The 24,772-nt window shown below is 44.1% G+C and overlaps 1 protein-coding gene across 1 annotated transcript in view; it reads left to right on the forward strand.

Moving 5' to 3' along the window:
- Positions 1-24,772, forward strand: part of LOC147662666 (pepsin A-like) — a 114,879-nt gene that overhangs the window by 84,736 nt on the left and 5,371 nt on the right. The window contains exons 7-8 of the mRNA XM_086950997.1: positions 9,929-10,073; positions 18,900-19,007. Coding sequence (XP_086807123.1) covers positions 9,929-10,073; positions 18,900-19,007 — 253 coding nt within the window. The remainder of the gene's footprint in view (positions 1-9,928; positions 10,074-18,899; positions 19,008-24,772) is intronic.

The following is a 24,772-nucleotide window of genomic DNA, read 5'->3' on the forward strand; positions in this document are numbered from 1 at the left end:
TGCATGTTCTGTGGGGAGGTTCTGTGCCTGTTCCATGAGATGTGCTGTGCCTGTTTAATGAGATGTGCTGTGCATGTGCCATAGGATTTGCTGTACATGTTCTGTGGGTGTTTGGTGTAGATGTTCCATGGATGAGCTGTGCATGTTCCATGGGATATGATGTGCATGTTCTGTGGGGAGGTGCTGTGCCTGTCCCATGCTGGTGGGCTGTGCCTGTTCCATTGGATGTGCTATGCATGTTCTGTGGGATGTGCTGTGCATGTTCCATTGGAATGTGCTATGCATGTTGCATGGGGATGTGCTTTGCATGTTCTGTGGTGATGTGCTATGCATGTTCCATCGAGTTGTGCTGTGCATGTTCCATGGGATGTGCTGTGCATATTCCATGGGATGTGTTGTGAATGTTCTGTGGGATGTGTTGTGCATGTTCCATTGGATGTGTTGTACATGTTCCGTGGGATGTACTCTGTATATTCCATGGGGATGTGCTGTGCATGATCTGTGGGTTGTGCTGTTCATGTTCCATGGGGATGTGCTGTGCATGTTCAATAGGCATGTGCTGCGCATGTTCCTCGGGAATGTGCTGTGTATGTTCCATGGAATGTGCTGTGCATGTTCCATTTTATGTGCTGTACATGTCCCATGGGGTGCTATGTGCATGTTCCATGGGATGCGCTGTGCATGTTCCATGGGATGTGCTGTGCATGTTCCATGGGATGTGCTGTGCATTTTCTATGGGATGTGCTATGAATGTTGGTGGGATGTGTTGTACATGTTCCATGGGATATGCTGTGCATGTTCCATGGGATGTGCTGTGCATGTTCAATGGAATGTGCTGTGCATGTTCCATGGGAATGTGCTGTGCATGTTCCATATGATGTGCTGTGCATTTTCTATGAGATGTGCTGTGCATTTTCTATGGGATGTGCTGTGCATTTTCTATGGGATGTGCTATGAATGTTCTCTGGGATGTGTTGTACATGTTCCATGGGATGTGTTGCACATGTTCCATGGGATATGCTGTGCGTGTTCCATGGGGATGTGCTGTGCATGTTCAATGGGCATGTGCTGTGCATGTTCAATGGGAATGTGCTTTGCATGTTCAATTGAATGTGCTGTGCATGTTCCATGGAATATACTGTGCACGTTCCATGGGATGTGCTGTACATGTCCCATGGGATGTGCTGTGCATGTTCCATGGGATGTGCTATGCATATTCCATGGGATGTGCTCTGCATGTCCCATGGGATGTTATGTGCATGTTCCATGGGATGGCTGTACATGTCCTATGGGATGTGCTGTGCATGTTTCCATGGGATGTGGTCCACATGTTCCATTGGATGTGTTGTACATGTTCCGTGGGATGTACTGTGTATATTCCATGGAGATGTGCTGTGCATGATCTGTGGGTTGTGCTGTTCATGTTCTATGGGGATGTGCTTTACATGTTCCATGGGGATGTGCTGTGAATGTTCAATGGGCATGTGCTGTGCATGTTCCATGGGAATGTGCTGTGCATGTTCAATGGAATGTTCTGTGCATGTTCCATGGGATGTGCTGTGCATGTTCCATGGGATGTGCTGTGCATGTTCTATGGGAAGTGCTGTGCATGTTCCATGGGATGTGCTGTGCATATTCCATGTGATGTTTTGTGAATGTTCTGTGGGATGTGTTGTGCATGTTCCATTGGATGTGTTGTACATGTTCCGTGGGATGTACTGTGTATATTCCATGGGGATGTGCTGTGCATGATCTGTGGGTTGTGCTGTTCATGTTCCATGGGGATGTGCTGTGCATGTTTAATAGGCATGTGCTGCGCATGTTCCTCGGGAATGTGCTGTGTATGTTCCATGGAATGTGCTGTGCATGTTCCATTTTATGTGCTGTACATGTCCCATGGGATGTTATGTGCATGTTCCATGGGATGCGCTGTGCATGTTCCATGGTATGTGCTGTGCATGTTCCATGGGATGTGCTGTGCATTTTCTATGGGATGTGCTGTGCATGATCTGTGGGTTGTGCTGTTCATGTTCTATGGGGATGTGCTTTACATGTTCCATGGGGATGTGCTGTGAATGTTCAATGGGCATGTGCTGTGCATGTTCCATGGGAATGTGCTGTGCATGTTCAATGGAATGTGCTGTGCATGTTCCATGGGATGTGCTGTGCATGTTCCATGGGATGTGCTGTGCATGTTCTATGGGAAGTGCTGTGCATGTTCCATGGGATGTGCTGTGCATATTCCATGGGATGTGTTGTGAATGTTCTGTGGGATGTGTTGTGCATGTTCCATTGGATGTGTTGTACATGTTCCGTGGGATGTACTGTGTATATTCCATGGGGATGTGCTGTGCATGATCTGTGGGTTGTGCTGTTCATGTTCCATGGGTATGTGCTGTGCATGTTCAATAGGCATGTGCTGCGCATGTTCCTCGGGAATGTGCTGTGTATGTTCCATGGAATGTGCTGTGCATGTTCCATTTTATGTGCTGTACATGTCCCATGGGATGTTATGTGCATGTTCCATGGGATGCGCTGTGCATGTTCCATGGTATGTGCTGTGCATGTTCCATGGGATGTGCTGTGCATGTTCCATGGGATGTGCTGTGCATTTTCTATGGGATGTGCTATGAATGTTCTGTGGGATGTGTTGTACATGTTCCATGGGATATGCTGTGCATGTTCCATGGGATGTGCTGTGCATGTTCAATAGAATGTGCTGTGCATGTTCCATGGGAATGTGCTGTGCATGTTCGATGGGATGTGCTGTGCATTTTCTATGAGATGTGCTGTGCATTTTCTATGGGATGTGCTGTGCATTTTCTACGGGATGTGCTATGAATGTTCTCTGGGATGTGTTGTACATGTTCCATGGGATGTGTTGTACATGTTCCATGGGATATGCTGTGCATGTTCCATGGGGATGTGCTGTGCATGTTCAATGGGCATGTGCTGTGCATGTTCCATGGGAATGTGCTTTGCATGTTCAATTGAATGTGCTGTGCATGTTCCATGGAATGTGTTGTGCATGTTCCATGGGATGTGCTGTGCATTTTCCAATGGGATGTACTGTGCATATTCCATGGGATGTGTTGTGAATGTTCTGTGGGATGTGTTGTGCATGTTCCATTGGATGTGTTGTACATGTTCCGTGGGATGTACTGTGTATATTCCATGGGGATGTGCTGTGCATGATCTGTGGGTTGTGCTGTGCATGTTCAATGGGCATGTGCTGTGCATGTTCCTCTGGAATGTGCTGTGTATGGTCCATGGAATGTGCTGTGCATGTTCCATTTTATGTGCTGTACATGTCCCATGGGATGTTATGTGCATGTACCATGGGATGCGCTGTGCATGTTCCATGGGATGTGCTGTGCATGTTCCATGGGATGTGCTGTGCATGTTCCATGGGATGTTCTGTGCATGTTCCATGGGATGTGCTGTGCATTTTCCATGGGATGTGCTGTGAATGTTCTGTGGGATGTGTTGTACATGTTCCATGGGATGTGTTGTACATGTTTCATGGGATGTGCTGTGCATGTTCCATGGGGATGTGCTGTGCATGTCCTGTTTGGATGTGCTGTGTATTTTCTGTGGGGATGTTCTGTGCATGTTCCTTGGGATGTGCAGTGCATGTTCTGAGGGGATGTGCTGTGCATGTTCCATGGGATGTTCTGTGGGGATGTACTGTGCATGTTCCATAGGATGTGCTGTGCATGTCCTGTGGGGATGTGCTGTGCATGTTCTGTGGGGATGTGCTGTGCATGTTCCATGGGATGTGCTATTCATGTTCTGTGGGGTGTGCTGTGCATGTTCCATTGGAATGTGCTATGCATTTTCCATGGGGATGTGCTGTGCAGGTTCTGTAGGGATGTGCTGTGTATTTTCAGAGGGATGTGCTGTGCATGTTTCGGGGGATATGCTGTGCATGTTCCCCGGGGATGTGCTGTGCATGTTCAATGGGATGTTATATGCATTTTCTGTAGAGATGTGCTGTATATGTTCTGTGGGATGTGCTGTCTATGTTCCATGGGATGTGCTATGCATGTTCTGTGGGATGTGCTGTGCATGTTCCATTGGCATGTGCTATGCATGTTCGAGGGGGATGAGCTGTGCATGTTCTGTGGGGATGTGCTGTGTATTTTCTGAGGAATGTGCTGTGCATGTTCCCTGGGTATGTGCTGTGCATGCTCTGTGGGGAAGTGATGTGCCTGTTTCATGAGATGTGCTGTGCATGTTCCATAGGATGTGCTGTACATGTTCTGTGGGGTTTGGTGTGGATGTTCCATGGGATGTGTTGTGCATGTTCCATGGGATGTTCTGTGCATGTTCTGTGGGGAGGTTCTGTGCCTGTTCCATGAGATGTGCTGTGCCTGTTTAATGAGATGTGCTGTGCATGTGCCATAGGATTTGCTGTACATGTTCTGTGGGTGTTTGGTGTAGATGTTCCATGGATGAGCTGTGCATGTTCCATGGGATATGATGTGCATGTTCTGTGGGGAGGTGCTGTGCCTGTCCCATGCTGGTGGGCTGTGCCTGTTCCATTGGATGTGCTATGCATGTTCAGTGGGATGTGCTGTGCATGTTCCATTGGAATGTGCTATGCATGTTGCATGGGGATGTGCTTTGCATGTTCTGTGGTGATGTGCTATGCATGTTCCATCGAGTTGTGCTGTGCATGTTCTGTAGGGATGTGCTGTGTATTTTCTGAGGGATGTGCTGTGTCTGTTCCATGAGATGTGTTATGCATGTTCCGTGGCATGTGCTGTGCGTGACCATGGGAAGTGCTATGCATGTTTTGTGGGATGTGTTGTGCATGTTCTGTATGATGTGCTGTACATGTTTCATGATTAAACAAGAGAGGGTGGTGATGGACAGAGTTTCTAAATTAAGCAGAATACTCTCACCCAGTCAAGAGATCAGGGCTTAATCCAACCCCGTTTTTTAGCTCACTGCACCATCCCAGCTCAGAACCTGGCTATATGCAAATTAGTCTGTCCCTGGCCCAGTGTATCATGGGAACAGGGCAAACCAAACTACCAAGCCAATTCTTTCACTGGGAAGGAAACAAGCTACCGGGGACCGGTTTCTGGCATTTCAGCCGTCTTCGGCCCGGCTTGCTTGAATCCTGATGGTGCAATGAGCAAGGGACTCACGTCTGAGTATACCCTGCCACGCTTATGGTGGACAAAATAATTAAACAACAGGGGGTGGTGATGGACAGAGTTTCTGAATTAAGCAGAATACTTTCACCCAGTCAAGAGATCAGGGCTTAATCCAACCCCGTTTTTTAGCTCACTGCACCATCCCAGCTCAGAACCTGGCTATATGCAAATTAGTCTGTCCCTGGCCCAGTGTTTCATGGGAACAGGGCAAACCAAACTACCAAGCCAATTCTTTCACTGGGAAGGAAACAAGCTACCGGGGACCGGTTTCTGGCATTTCAGCCGTCTTCGGCCCGGCTTGCTTGAATCCTGATGGTGCAATGAGCAAGGGACTCACGTCTGAGTATACCCTTCCACGCTTATGGTGGACAAAATAATGAAACAACAGGGGGTGGTGATGGACAGAGTTTCTGAATTAAGCAGAATACTCTCACCCAGTCAAGAGATCAGGGCTTAATCCAACCCCGTTTTTTAGCTCACTGCACCATCCCAGCTCAGAACCTGGCTATATGCAAATTAGTCTGTCCCTGGCCTAGTGTATCATGGGAACAGGGCAAACCAAACTACCAAGCCAATTCTTTCACTGGGAAGGAAACAAGCTACCGGGGACCGGTTTCTGGCATTTCAGCCGTCTTCGGCCCGGCTTGCTTGAATCCTGATGGTGCAATGAGCAAGGGACTCACGTCTGAGTATACCCTTCCACGCTTATGGTGGACAAAATAATTAAACAACAGGGGGTGGTGATGGACAGAGTTTCTGAATTAAGCAGAATACTCTCACCCAGTCAAGAGATCAGGGCTTAATCCAACCCCAGTTTTTTAGCTCACTGTACCATCCCAGCTCAGAACCTGGCTATATGCAAATTAGTCTGTCCCTGGCCCAGTGTATCATGGGAACAGGGCAAACCAAACTACCAAGCCAATTCTTTCACTGGGAAGGAAACAAGCTACCGGGGACCGGTTTCTGGCATCTCAGCCGTCTTCGGCCCGGCTTGCTTGAATCCTGATGGTGCAATGAGCAAGGGACTCACGTCTGAGTATACCCTTCCAAGCTTATGGTGGACAAAATAATTAAACAACAGGGGGTGGTACATGTTTCATGGGCATGTGCTATACATGTTCCATGGAGATGTGCTGTGCATGTTCTTTGCAGATGTGCTGTGTATTTTCCGAGGGATGTGCTGTGCATGTTCCGTGGGCATGTGCTATGCATGTTCTGTGTGAAGTGCTGTTCATGTTCTATGGGGAGGTGCAGTGCCTGCTCCAAAAGATGTGCTGTGCCTGTTCCATGGGATGTACTGAGCATGTTCCTTGGGATGTGCTGTTCATGTTCTGGGGGAGATATTGTGCATATTTTTTGGGGAAGTGCTGTACCTGTTCCATGATATGTGCTGTGCCTGTTCCATGATATGTGCTGTGCCTGTTCCATGATATGTGCTGTGCCTGTTCCATGAGATGTGTGTTTCCTGTTCCATGCAATGTGCTGTGCTTGTTCCATGGAATGTGCTTTGCTTGTTCTGTGGGATGTTCTTTGCATGTTCTGTGGGGATGTGCTATGCATGTTCCATGGGTATGTGGTGTGCATGTTCTGTAGGATATGCTGTGCATGTTCCATTGGCATGTGCTATGCATGTTTCATGGGGATGTGCATGTTCTGTGGGGATGTGCTGTGCATGCTCTGTGTGATGTGCTGTGCATCTCCCGTCGGATGTGCTGTGCATGTTCCGTGCGATGTACTGTGGGTGTTCCATGGGATGTGCTGTGTATGTTCCGTGGGATGTGCTGTGCGTGTTCCATGGGATGTGCTATGCAGGTTCTGTGGGATGTGCTGTCCCTGTTCCATGCAATGTGCTGTGCATGTTCCGTGGGATGTGCTGTGCATGTTCAGTGGGATGTGCTGTGCATGTTCTGTGGGATGTGCTGTACATGTTCCATGGCATGTGCTCTGCATGTTCTGTGGGGTTGTGCTTTGCACGTTCTGTGGGGATGTGCTTTGCATGTTCTGTGGGAAGTGCTTTGCACTTTCCGTGGCATATGTTGTGCATGTTCCATGGCATATGCTGTTCATGTTCCATGTGCATGTGATGTGCATGTTCCATGTGATGTGCTGTGCACGGTCCAGGGGAATGTGCTTTGCATTTACAATGGGGAAGTGCTGTGCATGTTTCATGATGATGTGCTGTGCATGTTCCATGGGGATGTGCTTTGAATTTACAATGGGGATGTGGTGTGCTTGTTTCGTGGAATGTGCTGTACATGTTCTGTGGGGTGGTAAAGTGCAAGTTCTATGGGTTTGTGCTGTGTATGTTCCATTAGATGTGCTGTGAATGTTCTATGATGATGTGCTCTGCATGTTCCATGTGGATGTGCTCTGCATGTTTTGTGGCTATTTGATGTGCACGTAATGTGGGGATGAGCTATGCATGCTCCATTGAATGTGCTTTGCATGTTTTGTTGGCATGAGCTGTGCTTGTTCTGTGGGCATTTGGTGTACCTGATCTGTGTTATGCGCTGTGTATGTTCTGTAGGTATATGGTGTGCACGTTCCCCAGGGATGTGCTGTGCATGTGCCATGGGATGTGCTGTGCATGTCCAATGAAGATTTGCTGTGCATGTCCCCTGGGGAAGTGCTGTTATTGACACTGAACATGAAACTTGGAGTAGACACAGGAAATTTAAATTACAAGTAGGCCAAGATAACAGAGGGCACCATGAGTGGTATTGAACAGCCCCACCAGTGACCTAACACAAAATGATGTGCCCCTTTGCAAATTCTGATTAGGGGCGCCTGAGTCTCTCAAATCTCACAAATATTCACTGTCCTTACAGTGGTGGTGGTTGGACAGTGTTGGTACTTGGAGAATGATGGTGGCTGGAATATGGTGGTGGCCGGAGAGTGGTGGTGATTGGACAGTGGTGGTGGCTGGACAGTGGTGGTAGTTGCACACTGTTGGTGAATTGACAGTGGTTGTGGTTGGACACTGATGGAGGTTGGCCAGTGGTGGTTGGACATTGATGGTGGTTGGACAGTGGTGGTGGACAGTGGTGGTTGGACACTGATGGTGGTTGGACAGTGGTAACTGGACACTGATGGGGGTTGAACAGTAGTGGTGGGTGGACACTGATGGTGGTTGGACAGTGGTGATTGGAAATCTGATGGGGGTTGGACAGTAGTGGTGGCTGGACACTGATGGTGGTTGGACAGTGGTGATTGGACACTGATGGTGGTTGGACATTGATGGTGGTTGGACAGTGATGGTTGGACACTGATGGTGGTTGGACAGTGGTGGTTGGACACTGATGGTGGTTGGACAGTGGTGGTTGGTCACTGATGGTGGTTGGACAGTGGTGGTTGGACACTGATGGTGGTTGGACAGTGGTGGTTGGACACTGATGGTGGTTGGACAGTGGTGATTGGACACTGATGGTGGTTGAATTTGGAGTTGGACTAATTTTGTGATTGACAACGGAATTATATGTGCTGATTGATATAAATACATTTGAACAAAACAGGATTAATTTCTGAGGAATATACAAGGAACATTTAATAAGTTGGTCGAGCCCTAATGAAGTCTTTTGGAAAGACGATCCTTTGACAAAACACGCGTGTTGGCTGTTCTTGATGTATGATATTTCTGTATTATGTGCAATTGGACCTGTGCTGCGAACAAGTCCTCGTTTGAAGATTGAAGAATACGAGAATAAATACCATGGACAGAAATTGAATTACATTTGGACAACTTTCTTTGAATTGTTGATTGAAAACTTTATTGAGTTAACATAACGGACATTGTGAATGCACTGTGAATGCTCAGGGAAACCGATAGAATTATAGTCTTTAGCAATTGCTTGCAATTGCAAATTAGCAGCATAGGGTGGTGGCGGTTTTGGGTTCCCTTAGAGCAACTTTCTGATATTGAACTATATAGAAATACCCATCCATCAGATTTGCGCAATATATACCTCACTACCCAAATTACAGAAACTGATGGTGCTTTGACAGTGGTGGTGATAAGACACTGATGGTGGTTGGTCAGTGTTGGTTGGACAATGATGGTGGTTGTACAGTGATGGTGGCTGGACACTGATGGTGGTTGGACGGTGCTGGTTGGACACTGATTGTGGTTGGACAGTGGTGGTGGCTGGGCACTGATGGTGGTTGGACGGTGGTGGTTGGACACTGATGGTGCCTGGAAAATGGTAGTTGGACACTGATCGTGGTTGGACAGTGGTGGTGGTTGGACACTGATGGTGGTTAGATAGTGGTGGTGGCTGGACACTGATGGTGGTTGGATAGTGGTGGTTTTGACACTGATGTTGGTTAGTTAGTGGTGGTTGGACACTGGTGGTGGTTGGACAGTGGTGGTGGCTGGACACTGATGGTGGTTGGACAGTGGTGGTTGGACACCGATGGTGGTTGGACAGTGGGGGTGGCTGGACACTGATCTTGCTTGGACAGTGGTGGTTGGACACTGATGGTGGCTGGAATGTAAAGTATCCTGACAGACCTCTCCCTATGACTGTAAATTATCCTGACAGACCTCTCCCTAAGGATCTTAAGAGTCCTGATAGACCTCCCCATAGGAATGTAAAGCATCCTGATAGAACTCTCCCTAGGAATGTGATGTATCCTGATAGTCACCAGGGTCTAATCTACACTTTGTCAGTTGATTACAATATTAAAGTATGTGGGATCACCATGCATATATGAAAGTTTATCTTCTTTTCAATCCCTTTTCAAATGATTAATCTCTTTCTTTCCAGTGTTACAATAAATGGAACTGCTTTAGGCTGCAGAGAAGGCTGTGAAGCCATTGTTGACACTGGAACATCCTTGATCGCTGCCCCCCCTGCGGCTTACTCAGCACTTCTGAAAATAGCTGGGGCAACTATGAGCTTTAACGGAGAGGTAGGTGTCATAGGTAAAGATCTACAGGTAGTGCAGTGTATCCTTTCATCCAGAATAGCACAACTACCAACAGACACCTTAAGGCACCCCACATGTACTCCCCCACTTACTGAGGGTGAGAATCAGCGATCGAGTATGTCCAATGTAGTACCTATGGTGGTGTGTTATGTTAACCCAATGAACAATCTTCAACAGATCACGTTTATGACAAGTCTGCTTCAGAGCAGCTTGTAGCAAGCATATCTCTATGCTGAGGAAATGTATTAATTAGGGCTCAGGAAGCCATGACGAGTGGAGATGCAGAACTTCATTGGCCATTCTCATCTGGCCAGAGGGAGAATATGTGCCATATGGGAAGGAAGACCAGCTAGTGCGATGACGCAAGCAGCCCCTGCCCTTCTGTTAGAGGCTGACCTGTGGACGGCTGGAAACTGGCAGCAGCTCACGATGCTCCAGGAATGAGCTTTACTAGAGAATCCTTACTTGAGAATGCAGTCGAATGTGAATGTTAAAGGCCACCTAAGACATGTGTAGATGCAAGTGTCACTACACCAGCTTTTCTCTATGGTTGAATTGCGTAGGAGCAACTATCGTGTAAAAACGGGTACAACCGTGGCGGTAAATACTATATGAAGAGTTATTAATTGTTGTAATGCCATCATTGTTATATTAACAACAACAGTAAAAGAATATTAATACAAGCAACAACAAAAGCAGCTTAATAATAATAGAAATAATAACAACAATAATAATGATGGTGAGTATTACTATTAATATTTTTATCATCATCATCATAGTATTAATATTAATAGTGCTGATGATTATTAATAATAATAATAACCATTAGCATAAGATTAATAATGGTGATGATGATGATTGGTAGTGATAATACTGATAATGGTTAATATTATTATTATGATTTGTATCATCCTTATCAATAATAATGATAATAATAGTGCTGATGATTATTAATAATAATAATAATAATGATGATGATGATGATGATGATGATGATTCATAATAATAACACTAATAGTAATATTCTTACAAATAATGGTAAGAACAATAATAACAATAATTGTGATGGTGATTAGTTATTAGTTATTAGTCATCATCACTATCCATCTTGTTATTATTATTATGATTATGACTATTAATATTATTGTTATTATTACTATTAACAGCATCACTTTTGCTATTATTATTATTATCATTATTATTAGTAGTATTAATAATATATTATTATCATTATATTCATCATCAATAATCATCGACATTATAATCATTATCAATATTATCATTATTAATAGTAGCAGTATTAACAATAATTTGTACCGATATTACTATTATAATCATTATTACTATTATTACTCTTACTATTATTATTTTTACCATTATCATTGCTATAATTGTGATAATGATTAGTTATTATAGTAATGATAATGGTAATATTAATAATAGTAAGAGTAATAATAGTAATAATGATTATAATAGTAATATCAGTAACACTTATTGTTAATACTGCCACTGTTAATAATGATAATATTGATAATGATTATAATGTTGATGATTATTGATGATGATTATGATGATATTACTATGTTAATAATACTAAAAATTATAATGATAATAATAATAATGGCAATAGTGATGCTGTTAATAGTAATAATAATAATATTAATAGTCATTATCATAATAATAATAACAAGAAGATTGATAGTGGTGATGATGATTATTACTACTACTAGTACTAATAATAATAATAATAATAATAATAATAATAATATTAATAATAATAATAATGATGGTGATGATAATAACAATAATATTAGTAATGATAGTGATGTTGATGATGATAATAAGAATCAGCGTATTAGTGATGTTGCTAATAATAGTAATAATAACAATATTAGTAATGAGAAGTAGAATGATAGTGATGATGAGTATTACTACTACTAGTACAAATAATAATAATAATACTATTGATAATACCATTGATGATGATAGTAACATTAGTAATGATAGTGATTATGATGATAATAATAATAATTATAATAATAATTATAATAATATTAGTGATGCTGCTAATAATAGTAATTATAACAATAATAGTAATAATGATAAGAAGAATGACAGTGATGATGAGTATTACTTCTACTATTAGTGATGCAGCTAATAATAGTAATAATAATAATAATAATAATAATACTGATAAGAAGAAGAGAATGATAGTGATGATGAGTATTACTTCTACTAGTGCAAATAATAATAATACTAGTATTAATATTAAAGTTGATGAAGACAGTAATATTAATAATGATAGTGTTGATGATGATGATGATAATATTAGTGATGCTGCTAATAATAGTAATAATAACAAAAACAGTAATACTCATAAGAAGAAGAGAATGATAGTGATGATGAGTATTACTACTACTAGTACAAATAATAATAATACTAATATTACTACTATTAATAATAAAGTTGGTTATAGTAATATTAATAATGATAGTGATGATGATTATATTAATAATAATGATAAGAATAATAATTGTAGTGATGCTGCTAATAATAGTAATGATATCAATAGTAATACTGATAAGAAGTAGAATGATAGTGAAGATGAGTATTACTACTAGTAGTATAAATAATAATACCACTACTATTAATAATAAAGTTGATGATGATCGTGATATCGATGGCGCTGTTAATAATAATAATAAGAATATTAGTGATACTGCTAATAATAATAATTATAACAATAATAGTACTGAATCAAGTCGAGTAAACTTTATCCAGTTACACAAAGACAACCATAAAAGTTACGAATCCACAATACATAAAAAAGTCAGACATATTAAAACACATCATAAAAAAACAAGCCCACTCCAGAGTATTACTCAATATTAAAAACGAGGGGCAAGAAATATCAAAATGTGCAAAGTTACTTATTCATAAGGAACAAACGTCCCATAAAAACAACATAAAAATTAGAAATGGGCCTGCTTTCTTTTTACACTCTAAAGAAAGCTAGGTCTACATACTGTAAATTGTCCAGAGTAACGACAGCCCCAACATTATACATCCATACAATCCCTTGATTTCATTATAGATTTTAAATACCCCACAACATAAAATATACAATCCTCACTCAATAGTTGTAAATACAAGAGGGCTGGGCGAGCTTGTCTAAAATTCAACTTTTTTAAGATGGGGACCAAGAAATGTTTCTGTGGAACAGAGTAAAATTTACAGGAGAACATGGAGTGCAGCTGATCCTGTGGAGACAAACCTTCACAGCCACAGGATGCTAACACTTGTCCTCTGACAGCCCTTAGGTCTAGCCAGCAAGAGATGAAACATATTCATTTGAAACCTGGTTAGGAGAAACTTCTCGTGAGTGGACAGGGACCCCAGGAGACAGGGCTCCGTAAGTGGGGTTGTTTTAAGCATTATAAACCTGCGGACACTTACTTTCTTGAGTTCCTGCTCATCCCTATCCAGTTTCTCTAATGACAGAAGGCTAACTTTACTGACTCCACATGCTTCTTAGAGATTGTTTCAGGCTTATGAAATAGCTCTACACGTCCTATCTCTTCCAGGCTTCTTTTAAGATAATTAAGCCATGGAATTTGAAGTGCTTTATCCAAAGTCAAGCACTCTCTCATTAGGGTATGGGTAAGGTTTAACCCAGGATTCAGCCAGCATTTAAACCAAAATACAATAGGGCGCGAAGCCAGGGTATTACACAGAAACCGAACCCCTAATTCATCGTGGGCCCTCAGGTTAGAAAGGCTTTGGGGGGTGCAAATCAGGTGCTTTAGGAATTTGTTCTCTGCCACCTGTAAGGGGTTCACCATAGTGTGACCCCAAAGTCCACTCCCGTAACTGGCTAAAGCCAGGCTTTTAGCCTGATACACCTTTAACATGGCACATATTGGCTTCCTCCCCATCTTTGTGGCAAAATTAAAAACTGCTGCGTTTGCCCTAACCAAAGCCCCCCTGTTCTTGGTAATTTGGGGCCCCCATTGTAACTGATCATCCAGGAGAACCCCTAGGTATGAGAAAAAAATTGTACGGGGGATGGGGGAAGAGCCAGCCCTCAATTAGAAGCTTTTTTTGGGTTGTAATCCCACTTGCATAACATACAATTTTGTGTGGTTGATGGCCAGGCCCCGGTCTGACTTAAATGCCGTCCTCGCTAGGAGGACGGCATCGTCCGCATACAGTAGGACAGGGAGTCCACGACACCCTACGCAAGGGAAGTCTACCTCCAAGTTGTTTAAGACCTTGCCCAAATCATTTATATAAAGGTAAAATAAGAATGGAGCCATTATGCATGCCTGTCTTAGTCCCCTTTTAATGTCCAGGTTCCTGGTAACCCTGAGGTCCTGAGAGAACCTTACATTATCCTATGCAGATCTTCCAAGAAGTCGACTAGACTATTCTCTACCCCCATTGCCCATACGTAGAACTCCCAGGACGAAAACCAAACTGGACATCTGACGGGATTTTATACTCCTCCGCCCAGCTGGACACAACCCACAACCTTGACTACTGAATCAAGAAGGGAGATAGGCCTGTAGCAATGAGTGCTAGTCCAATCCCCCTTCTTGAAAACAGGGACAATGGTAGAGGGCGCCCAGGAATCAGGGCACCCATATTTTGTGGCTGCATTAAACATTGCCACAAGCATATGCACCCAGAATGAAGGGTCCGACTTAAATCGGTCTGGGGGAGGCCGTCCGGACCCGGAGCATTATTACTTGTTAAGCCTAAAATGCCTTCCACCACCTCACCCAGTTCAAAATTTACTACGGGGTATTCATATCACAGCCAACCTGTGGGAGGGGCTCCATGGGTCTCTCAAACATTAATTCAAAATGGAGCACCCATTCCTCCTCCGTTATATGGGAATCAAGGGCCCTCACTGTATCCTGATCAAAAAGGGGCCCATTCAAGATGCTCCAAAACCTGGAACTACTCCGTAGGGTGCTAAAGTCTATCAATCCTGTTCAGGCCTCTTCCTTTATATCTACTTTCCTTGTTGCCAAGCAATCCTTATATTCCTTCCGGCAGACTCACACCAGTAATATGTTTCGAGGGTCTGCAGACAAAGATTCCCTTAATTTTTTAGCGGCCTTAGAACAGGCATAATCAAAACATCTCTGTACATGATGCACCGGTCTACCACCCCGGACAGTTAATATCTATCCCCCTTTTTTTACAATAGATGCATAAGCATTAATAACCACGCTTGGCAAACAGCCTTCACCCAGACATAGCCCTACATCAGTAGTACACAATTCTCTGACCTTCCGATGAAAGTTATCTGGGGAGATCTGGGACCATTTTAGACAGCGTGAACTGTCAGTTGCTTTAAACATACCTGACAGTGTTGCTACTCCAATCCGTGCTGACAATGGTTCCTGCAAATACACATATAGAGGATTGTGATCACTATATACACTGTCCTCAATATGAAAACTACTAAATAATGCGTTTAAGGATGAGGAAATTAAAATATAATCGATAAAGGACCCCCTCCCTCGTCCGTTAAAAGTGGGTACAGGGAAAGTATGGAGTGGATCAGAAATGGACATGAGCACATCATGTCCAGGTCACTCAATAAGTTATTTAGTGCCTCCCCTTGTGTGGAATTTTCAAAATGGAACCCTAAGAAACGCGAACATCCCAACTCAGAGACTCTGATAAGCATGGGGTTTCTGCACAGGTGGATATTGAAGTCCCCGGAAATCCTTAAGTTATGTAGGATGTAGCCATAAACTTGATAAATAATGGTGCCCGATAATAGCAATAACGATAAGAGAAGAAGAATGACAGTGATGATGAGTATTACTAATACTAGAACAAATAATAATAATACTAATAATAATAATAAAGTTGATGATGATAGTAATATTAATAATGATAGTGATGCTGATCTTGATAATAATAATAATAATAATAATAATAATAATAATAATAATATTGATGCTGCTAATAATAGTAATAATAACAATAATAGTACTAATGATAATAATAATAAGAAGCGTAATGTTGAGTATTACTATTACTAGTACAAATAATAATAATACTAATATTAATAATAAAGTTGATGATGATAGTAATATTAATAATAATAGTGATGATGATGTTGATAATACTACGAATAATAATAATAATAATATTAGTGATGCTGCTAATAATAGTAATAACAACAATAATAGTATTAACGATAATAATAATAAGAATAGTAATGTTGAGTATTACTATTACTAGTACAAATAATATTAACACTACTATTAATAATACAGTTGATGACGATAGTAATATTAATAATGATGATGATGATGATGATAATATTAATAATAATATTAGTGATGCTGCTAATCATAGTAATAATCACGATAATTGTAATAGTGATAATAACAATAATAAGAGTAATGTTGAGTATTACTATTACTAGTACAAATAATAATAACACTACTAATAATAATACGTTGATGACGATAGTAATATTAATAATGATGATGATGATGATGATGATGATGATGATAATAATAATATTATTAGTGATGCTGCTAATATTAGTAATAACAAAAACATTAGTAATAGTAATAATGATAGTGATGATGATAATAATATTATTAATACTACTACTACTACTACTACTACTACTACTACTACTACTACTACTAATAATAATAATAATAATAATCCATCCTCCACCATCATCATCATCATTACAAGTTGGCTTGTGCTGGTTTACTTCACGACAGCCTTCAGAGCAGCCTGCTCTATCCAGACGGTGCACCCCGCCTCCTTTACTTCGCTCTCAGGGATGCGCCACCCAGGTCTCTCTCTCAAAGACAAGCCTGTCGCGCAAGGCATCTTCCCAGAATGGGTTGAGATCCTTCATCCTGTCGTGCTACACTCTGTGTCCACTTGAAAACTAGGTGTGAATCCATAAAGTTATGTTGACCTCAGATCATTGATTCGAACGTAAAGATGGATCTGTGAATATAGCCCGAAGCCATGCCACCCTCCAGTCCTACTTCTGTGAAGTAAGAGGGCACCCAGGATCTATCCTCGAGCCGCCTCTAATAACACTTCCAGCAGAATCTTGAAAGGAAACAGAAAGTAGCCAAGTATCTCTCTGTACAATGATAAATGCATGAGGGTGTCAGCAATGTGTGGCTGCGAATATTGGTGGAACCTGAGATGTGAATACTATGTGGTTACACGTTGCCTTGATGCAACCACTTACAAAGCAGCCTCCCTGGACCCCACATGCTTATCCTTTAGCTATCGAAGATAGCATTGACATTCTAGCCAGTCTGTCACCATATTCATATTGTGTAGCGCTACGAAACTCAAGAAAATCCAGGCCCATACTCTATAAAACGTTTTATTATTAAAATGCAAACAAAACACTGGTTTCTCTGGTTGGAAGGACTTTGGGCAGTAGAAATTCAGGCTGTGAATGACTCCTGGTAAATTGCCTTCTGAAAACTTACTTTCCCTTGCTATTTCTCTATAAAAAATGACTATTGACTTTTCATCTGCTTTCCTTCTCCACACTGACTTCTTTTAGTGATCGCTTCAGTGTGTCCCCCACTTAGGGCGCCCCCCTCCCTCTCCTGCCTTTTCATTGAGGAACATCTAAACTTCCCCAACACCCCAGCTGAGCATCCCACAGCTGGGAGTCCACAGCCTTCCCCACATGTTCCTCTCTCAGGGGTCATATTATGGAAAGTGCCCCAAGGCGCAATGGGCAGGTGCGCCCGCTTTGCCCGCCTCAGGGCACTTTGGTATTTCAGCAGGGGCCGCAGACGCTTGTGTCGCCCTTTCTGTAATACAGATAGCTCCTGCACACATATAGCACCATCACTATCAGCTTAGGGGGTTCCCTCATTTGTGTGGGGGCATGGCCTTATGCAAATGAGGGAATCCCTATGTGTCTGCACCCACACCATATTATAAATGCGGGCGCAGAGGCAAAGAAGCTGTCAGGAGGTGCACAGACAGTGCGCCACCTAAAAGGTGGCACACTATTAGTGCACTCCCTTATGGCAGTCCTCTGGAGGGGGAAAGAAGGTCCTATGGACCCCCTCGACATACTCTTGCATGTGGGGGCAGTCATCCAAGCACCTCCCTGCAAGAAGATCTCTCTCCCCCTCTTAAAAGTGCAAGTGGGTTGCGGTCTGCACAGTGAAACACAGAGCGGCTGCTTCAAAGTCGCTCCGTCTTTCATGGGAGCATGACTGCGTGGTTGCTATGGGTAGCGCATTCAATGTAATGGAGTACACATCCCCTGTTCCCTCCCCGTGCACCTGTTTCAAGGTGCATTGTGGAGCAAACAGGGAAAGTGCACCCTATATGTTACAAGGCTCTGGGTGTGACAGATTAGTGGCATCTGGGCAGTTTCTTTGGTCATCACTACTGACCCATGGAACACAACACGAGCCGGGCGACCCTCAATCAAAGGAGGGAGCTTGAACTTTGAGAGAGTGGGAAGTGCTGCTCCTGGGTAATCTCCCGAGCCAATGCTAGACTGCATGTCTCCTCCTTCCCTTCTCCTCTTTAAACCATCTCTGATCATCTCACATGTCTACCTTTTAAGCTACTATCAAAAGCCTCTCATCCGCATGTTGAATTAAATGGTATGTGACAATTAAATCAAGTATGTTGTCGATTACAATATAATTCATTCTTGATGTACAGATGAAGGTTTCTTACTTGGATGCAAAGTAGGCCTGGACCTGAACAGAGCATCTTTAATAAAGCCAGCTGACCCATCTTTCCCCTCTCTCTTGCTTCCAGTATATTGTGGACTGCAGCTTAAGGTACTCCATGTCCCCAGTTATCTTTGTCATCGATGGAGTGGACTACCTGGTGACTCCGGAAGCTTTCATCGATAACATTGGCCAGGTGAGGAGATGTGTGTGTCCTGTTACTCCTTGGAAATGTTTTGTTAAAAAATCAAGAGCTAACATTCAACAGAAGCTTATTTGTGTCTTTAGCTCGCGGTACTGCATCTCTCGGCCCCATGACATGTTATCCAGAGTGAAATTTCAAAGAGAATTACCTTTCAGGGGACTTACAGGCGGTCCAGAGGCGTACTCATGGGAGGCTTGCGCAGCCAGAGCGTCACTTTTTCCGAGGCTCGGGTGGCGGAGATCTCTCAACCATATCAATGAGGTGGAGCGACGCCACTGTGTGTGGCTGTGAACGGCCTCATAGATATGGAATAAGACAAAACAGTGCAAGAAGCTGCGTTGCCAGGGAGGCGTTCCATGGGCATTGCCGTGGGTTTTCCCATGCAACTCCCATGGATTTTGATGGTGCCCCAGATTTTCTTAATCACATAAACCTGGGGAAGTGCCAGAACCTTACACCTCTCCAGAGCGAGCGTAATGAGGAGAAAATTTTTATTTCTCCTTGTTTTTTTCCTGTTTCCTCGTGTGCTGCATTCTGCAGCCCACCGGGAAAGATGAAAATGCACATAAACAATCATGCATGCAATGCAGACACCCGTTCTCCATGGTGCAAGGGTTCCTGCGTTGGAGCATGGCACCCACTTGTGCTGGGGGAAAGCATAAGGATGCACAGTGTTGCTTAAATATGGTGCATTGCTGCCCTCTCCCTTTGGACTAAGGTGGTGCAGCAAGAAGACTTGTGGCACTGCCCTCTGCTAATTGCCATTAACAAGTCCCTCCAGTGTTTCAGGACCAAAAATGATTCAGTCAGGAAACACATGACCCAATTTTACCAGATGAAGGCCCGTACCAATAATTCCACGGGTGGAGAAGAGTAGGGCCCATGGATAGAGGCACAACCTGCCCCCACCTCCCCTTCCATAACCAAACTGAGCAGACAGTGCTTCCACAAGCCATGGCCACTCTGCCTGCTCCCTTTCCTGCACCTCCCCCTCCTCCACATTGCCATACTCAGGGAAGGCGCTAAATTGAACCAGCAAACTCCTGGAACAAGGCAAGGTCTGCCTGATATGACATGGTAATTCCAGAACTTCCAGATTATTCCCCATTCTGGGAAGCTTAACTCTTCATTCCAAATTGATTTATGTGGCGATACCAACCAGAATCGGTAATTTCCACCCTAACTTTGACATGACAAAGTCACAAGTACAGACCTACCATGTTGGAGTCCACGCCAGACACAGGGACCAAGTTATGTCTGCTGAAAAATTTCCTAAGATCCTGATTGCGGAACATTGAGGGATTCTGCGTGGAGGATGATTTGCTCAGCAACGGGTCAGAGAAGCTGTGGGCTGCGATGCGAGGGCCTGCATGGGAGGTGAATCACGCAGTGACGGTTCCGATCAAGCCATCAATAAGGTTTGTGATGGGAGGAGCCAAGATGGCGGCGGAGACGGACGTGTAGTCGCCCGGCTCCCCGACCCTGTCTCTCCTGCAGCATCATCCTGCTCACTATCCTGGCGTCCCTTGACTGTGGGAGGAAGAGGACAGCGCGCTGATACCGGGGGTGCTTCTCCGGTGTCTCCACCTGCCTGTTTTCCGATGCTACGGGCATTTTGATCCTCCGACCGGCGCCGAGCCCTAGAACCGAGACTCCTGTCCCTGCATACCGCCGGAGAGGGCTGCAGCCGCGCTTGTTACTGGATCGGCGGCGTGACGGGTATCAGCTGTCGGACTCCCTGCTATGGAGGCACCCGCACCGTCCTTTGTGGGCACAGGATCTACCGACCGATTGCGGTGATGCTTTGCAGCTGAGCTTATCTGGGACGCCGGAGTGAATCGCGCAGCTTTCTGCCGTGTATATGTGGGACTGGCTGCGGTGCATCGCCACATCGCTCGCTTCTGTCCGACCTTCCATAAAGGGGACTCTCGTGCTAAGGAGCGACTGGCTCAGTTGGATTTCAAGCTTGTTCCCCACTTTGGTGCCGTCGGATTTGTTTATGCTCGCTGCGACTTCCCTGGCGAAGTCAACATGGCGGCCGTCCCCACAATGGCGATTGCGAGCTCTATCCCTGATCAGGCTTGGGTAGCGCCGACTGGACTCCAGCGTGGTCGAGAATGCGGAGCCGCGCTTGAGACTGTGGATATACCTGATCACCCGCCTGAAGTTTCCCTTGCTTCCATTCTGGCAGCGGTTGCCGAATTAAAGGCTGAATGGCGAGCCTGTTCCCGAGCACTGATTATGCAGCTGGACACCGTCTTGCTTGGGTCGGACTACACATCGCCGCCATGCTCTCTTCATCGCGCTGACCTGGCCCCTCTCGGCACTGAACGCGCTACATTGTTGCCGCGCGATGGAGACCTGGGACAATCCTTCAGCGCGAGTGACTACGGAGGTTTGCCGATTGCTGATCCCTACGAGGCTACATTGTTTCTTTCTCCGCTACTGCCTTTCACCAAGGACGTGGATTTGCTATCTCTCAACATGGGTCCGCTGATGCGGTTAATTTCTCACATGGCTGCTTATTTTTCAAGCGCTAAGCCCCCATTTCCTAGTGCACTGCAATATTTGGTGGCCGTGGGACCGGCTTCCCTTTGGATTGTGGAATCTGCGTGTGCTTGGGTGTATTTGAACCATCTTGGGGGGCTTCTTCTCCACCGTGAGCGGCCATCTTGCCTCTTTGTTCTTTCTGACGCGGATTCTTCTCCGGCGCCATTTTTGGATGGACACTTGAGATCTGGCCAGGGTTAGACAGGCCCCCACGCACATGGACTGTTTCAGGTGGGCAGGTGTGGACTCGGGAAGGGGTACCTCCTCGGCGCGGAATGTTATGCTACACTGTCTCTTTCCCGATTTACATTGTATTTTGTGATCTCTTGATTTGGCTGTCATGTCTGGGGGAGAGAGTGTTTTAGGGTCGGGGTAGTCCGGGTGATGTGAGATAGGCCCTCCCCCGGGGGTGGGGGTTTCTTGGGAGTTTTAGATTAGATTGCTCTCTTTTGGATTGCTCTTTTCTGGCTCCCTACGACTTCTGTGATGCGATAACCTTTTTCTTTCTTCTTCCTCTTCTTTTCTCTTTCTTCTATATTTCGGGTTTATGGGGCGACAGACACACTGCTAGGGGGGGGTAGGCCGTAGCCTTTGCATGCGTGTAGGGTGGGGGGTGGGGGGATGGGATTTTATTTTATTTCCGTTTCTATGGTGCCTTGGTTTTTTTTCTCTTATATTATTTCCACTTTGCTCTGTCTTGGGTCTGCGTAGGTGATGCTGGTGTACGGGTGGCGGTAGATTTTGTTATGATCCTGACGTTGTTATTTCGGTCGCATGCTTAATGGGCCACCAGGTCGCCTAGGATGCTGGACGCAGTATGCCTTGGTTGCTATAGAAATGTTGTGCCTACGTGAACCCTGCTTTTTATTTTATGCTTTCTTTTCTATATTAATGGAACTGTTTGGACTTTAATGGTTGCTAGGACTCGGAATACAGACTTCAAAATCCAAAATTAACCTTCAATGCTCCTTCGGCGTAATGGCATGTGATCTCCAGTGTAACTGACGACTACTTGTTTATTAATAATGCCGCGCTATTGCGCCTCCGTATTGCTTGCTCCTGTGCTTCACCAGTTTTCGTGGCCGGCCTCAGGGTTGTGGGCCCGTATTTGTATTTCTTTGGATGCACCAATAAAGGTTTTCAAAAATTTAAAAAAAAAAAAAAAATAAGGTTTGTGATTCGAGGTCATGCGTCATTGTCAAGGTTGCCGTCAACAAAGGCTTGTGATGTAAAGTTCTGAGTCGGAGATGTTGCACAGAGCTGCGGTTCAAAAGAAGAAGTGACTGGCTGCAATTTGAGGTCCTTTGTGAGAGATGCCTCATGCAGCAGTGGTTTTGATGTGGAGCTGTAGGGAGATGCGTTGCACTGCACCAGTTCTGCCCAAGAGGCCACAGCTGGGCTGGTAGAGCATCTTCAGGCCCATTTGTAAGGATCCAGGACTGGTGTGGCACCACTTGCGGTGCAACACTCGCAGCAGGTAGAGTTCCAGTGCCCATTGCAAGGCTGTTGTAGCCTTTTCTGTCCCTGGGGCTTTGATTAGGAGGCCAGCTAACTAGCCTTGGAGTCACTCTTGTAGCCCTGGGTTCAAGATGCAGACCAAGTTCTTCTCACTGAGGCGGCAGGGTAGAAGGACAGCAGGGTAGCTGGACATCAGAGTAGAAGTCCTTCTTACAGCAGAGCTGCACATCAGTCCTTCTTCTGAGTCTTCCAGAGACCTATAGCGTACTGAAGAGTTGGTGTCTAAAGCTTCCTTCCTCTCTGCCCTGGCCCCAACTTGTTTGGGGGCACAAAAGACTAGTGTGAAACCCTTTGTGGGTGTACCACGGCAGCGCCTTTGTGATGTGTAAGTGTAGTAGGTGACATCTACTCCCTCCTTCAAGTCAAAAATATCCCATCCTGCCAACACCTATTCCCCCTTTGTCTCACTGTCTGGGAGTGATATGCAAAGGTCAACTGTCAGCTACACCTTGTCATGTGACGCAGGATACAGGAACAAAATGGTTGAGACAAGAAATGTCAATTCTTTAAAATGTCAGAATTGTAAATAAAAATATGAATTTACTATTGAAGAGGGTTTGAAATGACAAGTCTTTATACACCTAATTCAATATTCCTCCCAGTTGAAAGCTAATACTTATTAAATGTAATAAGGGATCCCAATGTTATTCTATTGGTGTCTTTGCAGTAACAAAAAATAAATGTAGGACTTTTTTACTGCTAGGACATATAAAATTTAAAAGTACATGTCCATCTCTTTAAAGACACTGCACCTGCCCTATGGGCTGTTTGGGCCCTTATATGACTTATATGAATTAAAATTGGAAGGATTAGGTCTGGCAGAAGGTTTATGTTGCCAGGTTGAAACAGCACTTTAAAACTAAGCAAACAACCTGCAGCGGCAGGCCTGAGGCTTGTTTAAAAAGTCTACTTGAATGGGTGACACAATATGTGCTGCAGGCCCGATAGTAGCATTTAATTTACAGGACCTGGGTACATGGGGAGTATCACTTTATTAGGGACCTACCAGTAAATTAAATGTGCCTATTGGGTGTAAGCCAATGTTATCATGTTTCAAAGAGCGAGCACACACACTTTAGCGTTGGTCAGCAGGGGTAAAGTGCAGAGAGTTCTAAGGCCAACAAATATGAGATCAGCAAAGAAATGGAAGAGTAAGGCAAAATGTTTGGGGGAAGACCAGCCTAAGGATGACAGGTCCAACATTTGGTGGGCGGGGACTTAGTCATGTTTGTAAAGGAGTACCTTTCCGTTTGAACTTTAAATCAGCCCGTATGCCATGAGTTTGCAACTGTATACTCCCTTCCAAATTACCAATCCCTATACCCGACTTGGGAACTTGTCTACAGATCATGATGTTATGAATCAGCATCTGTCTTTTCTCCTGATGCATTGCCCTTTTTTACACATCTGTGGGATGATTTGTGAATCGGGCCTCTCCAATTGGAGGATTGTAACATTGATGATAAGGGTATCACAAAAAAATTTCAACCAACTGGGCTACAACCAGCCAGCAACCAATATAAATTGGTACAGAAGTGAAATCATCTGCAGTCTAATAATTCCTGCCACCCCAGTAGGGGATAAGCTCAGACCCCTCTCCACCGTGGTCAACAGAACCCGCTACACTTTTTGAAAAACTTCCTTCCTTACTGTTACTCACCATGCTGACTAATTCTAAATGCTTATTT

The sequence above is a fragment of the Lissotriton vulgaris genome, unplaced genomic scaffold (assembly GCF_964263255.1).
Source record: "Lissotriton vulgaris unplaced genomic scaffold, aLisVul1.2 SCAFFOLD_275, whole genome shotgun sequence".
Classification (NCBI taxonomy): domain Eukaryota; kingdom Metazoa; phylum Chordata; class Amphibia; order Caudata; family Salamandridae; genus Lissotriton; species Lissotriton vulgaris.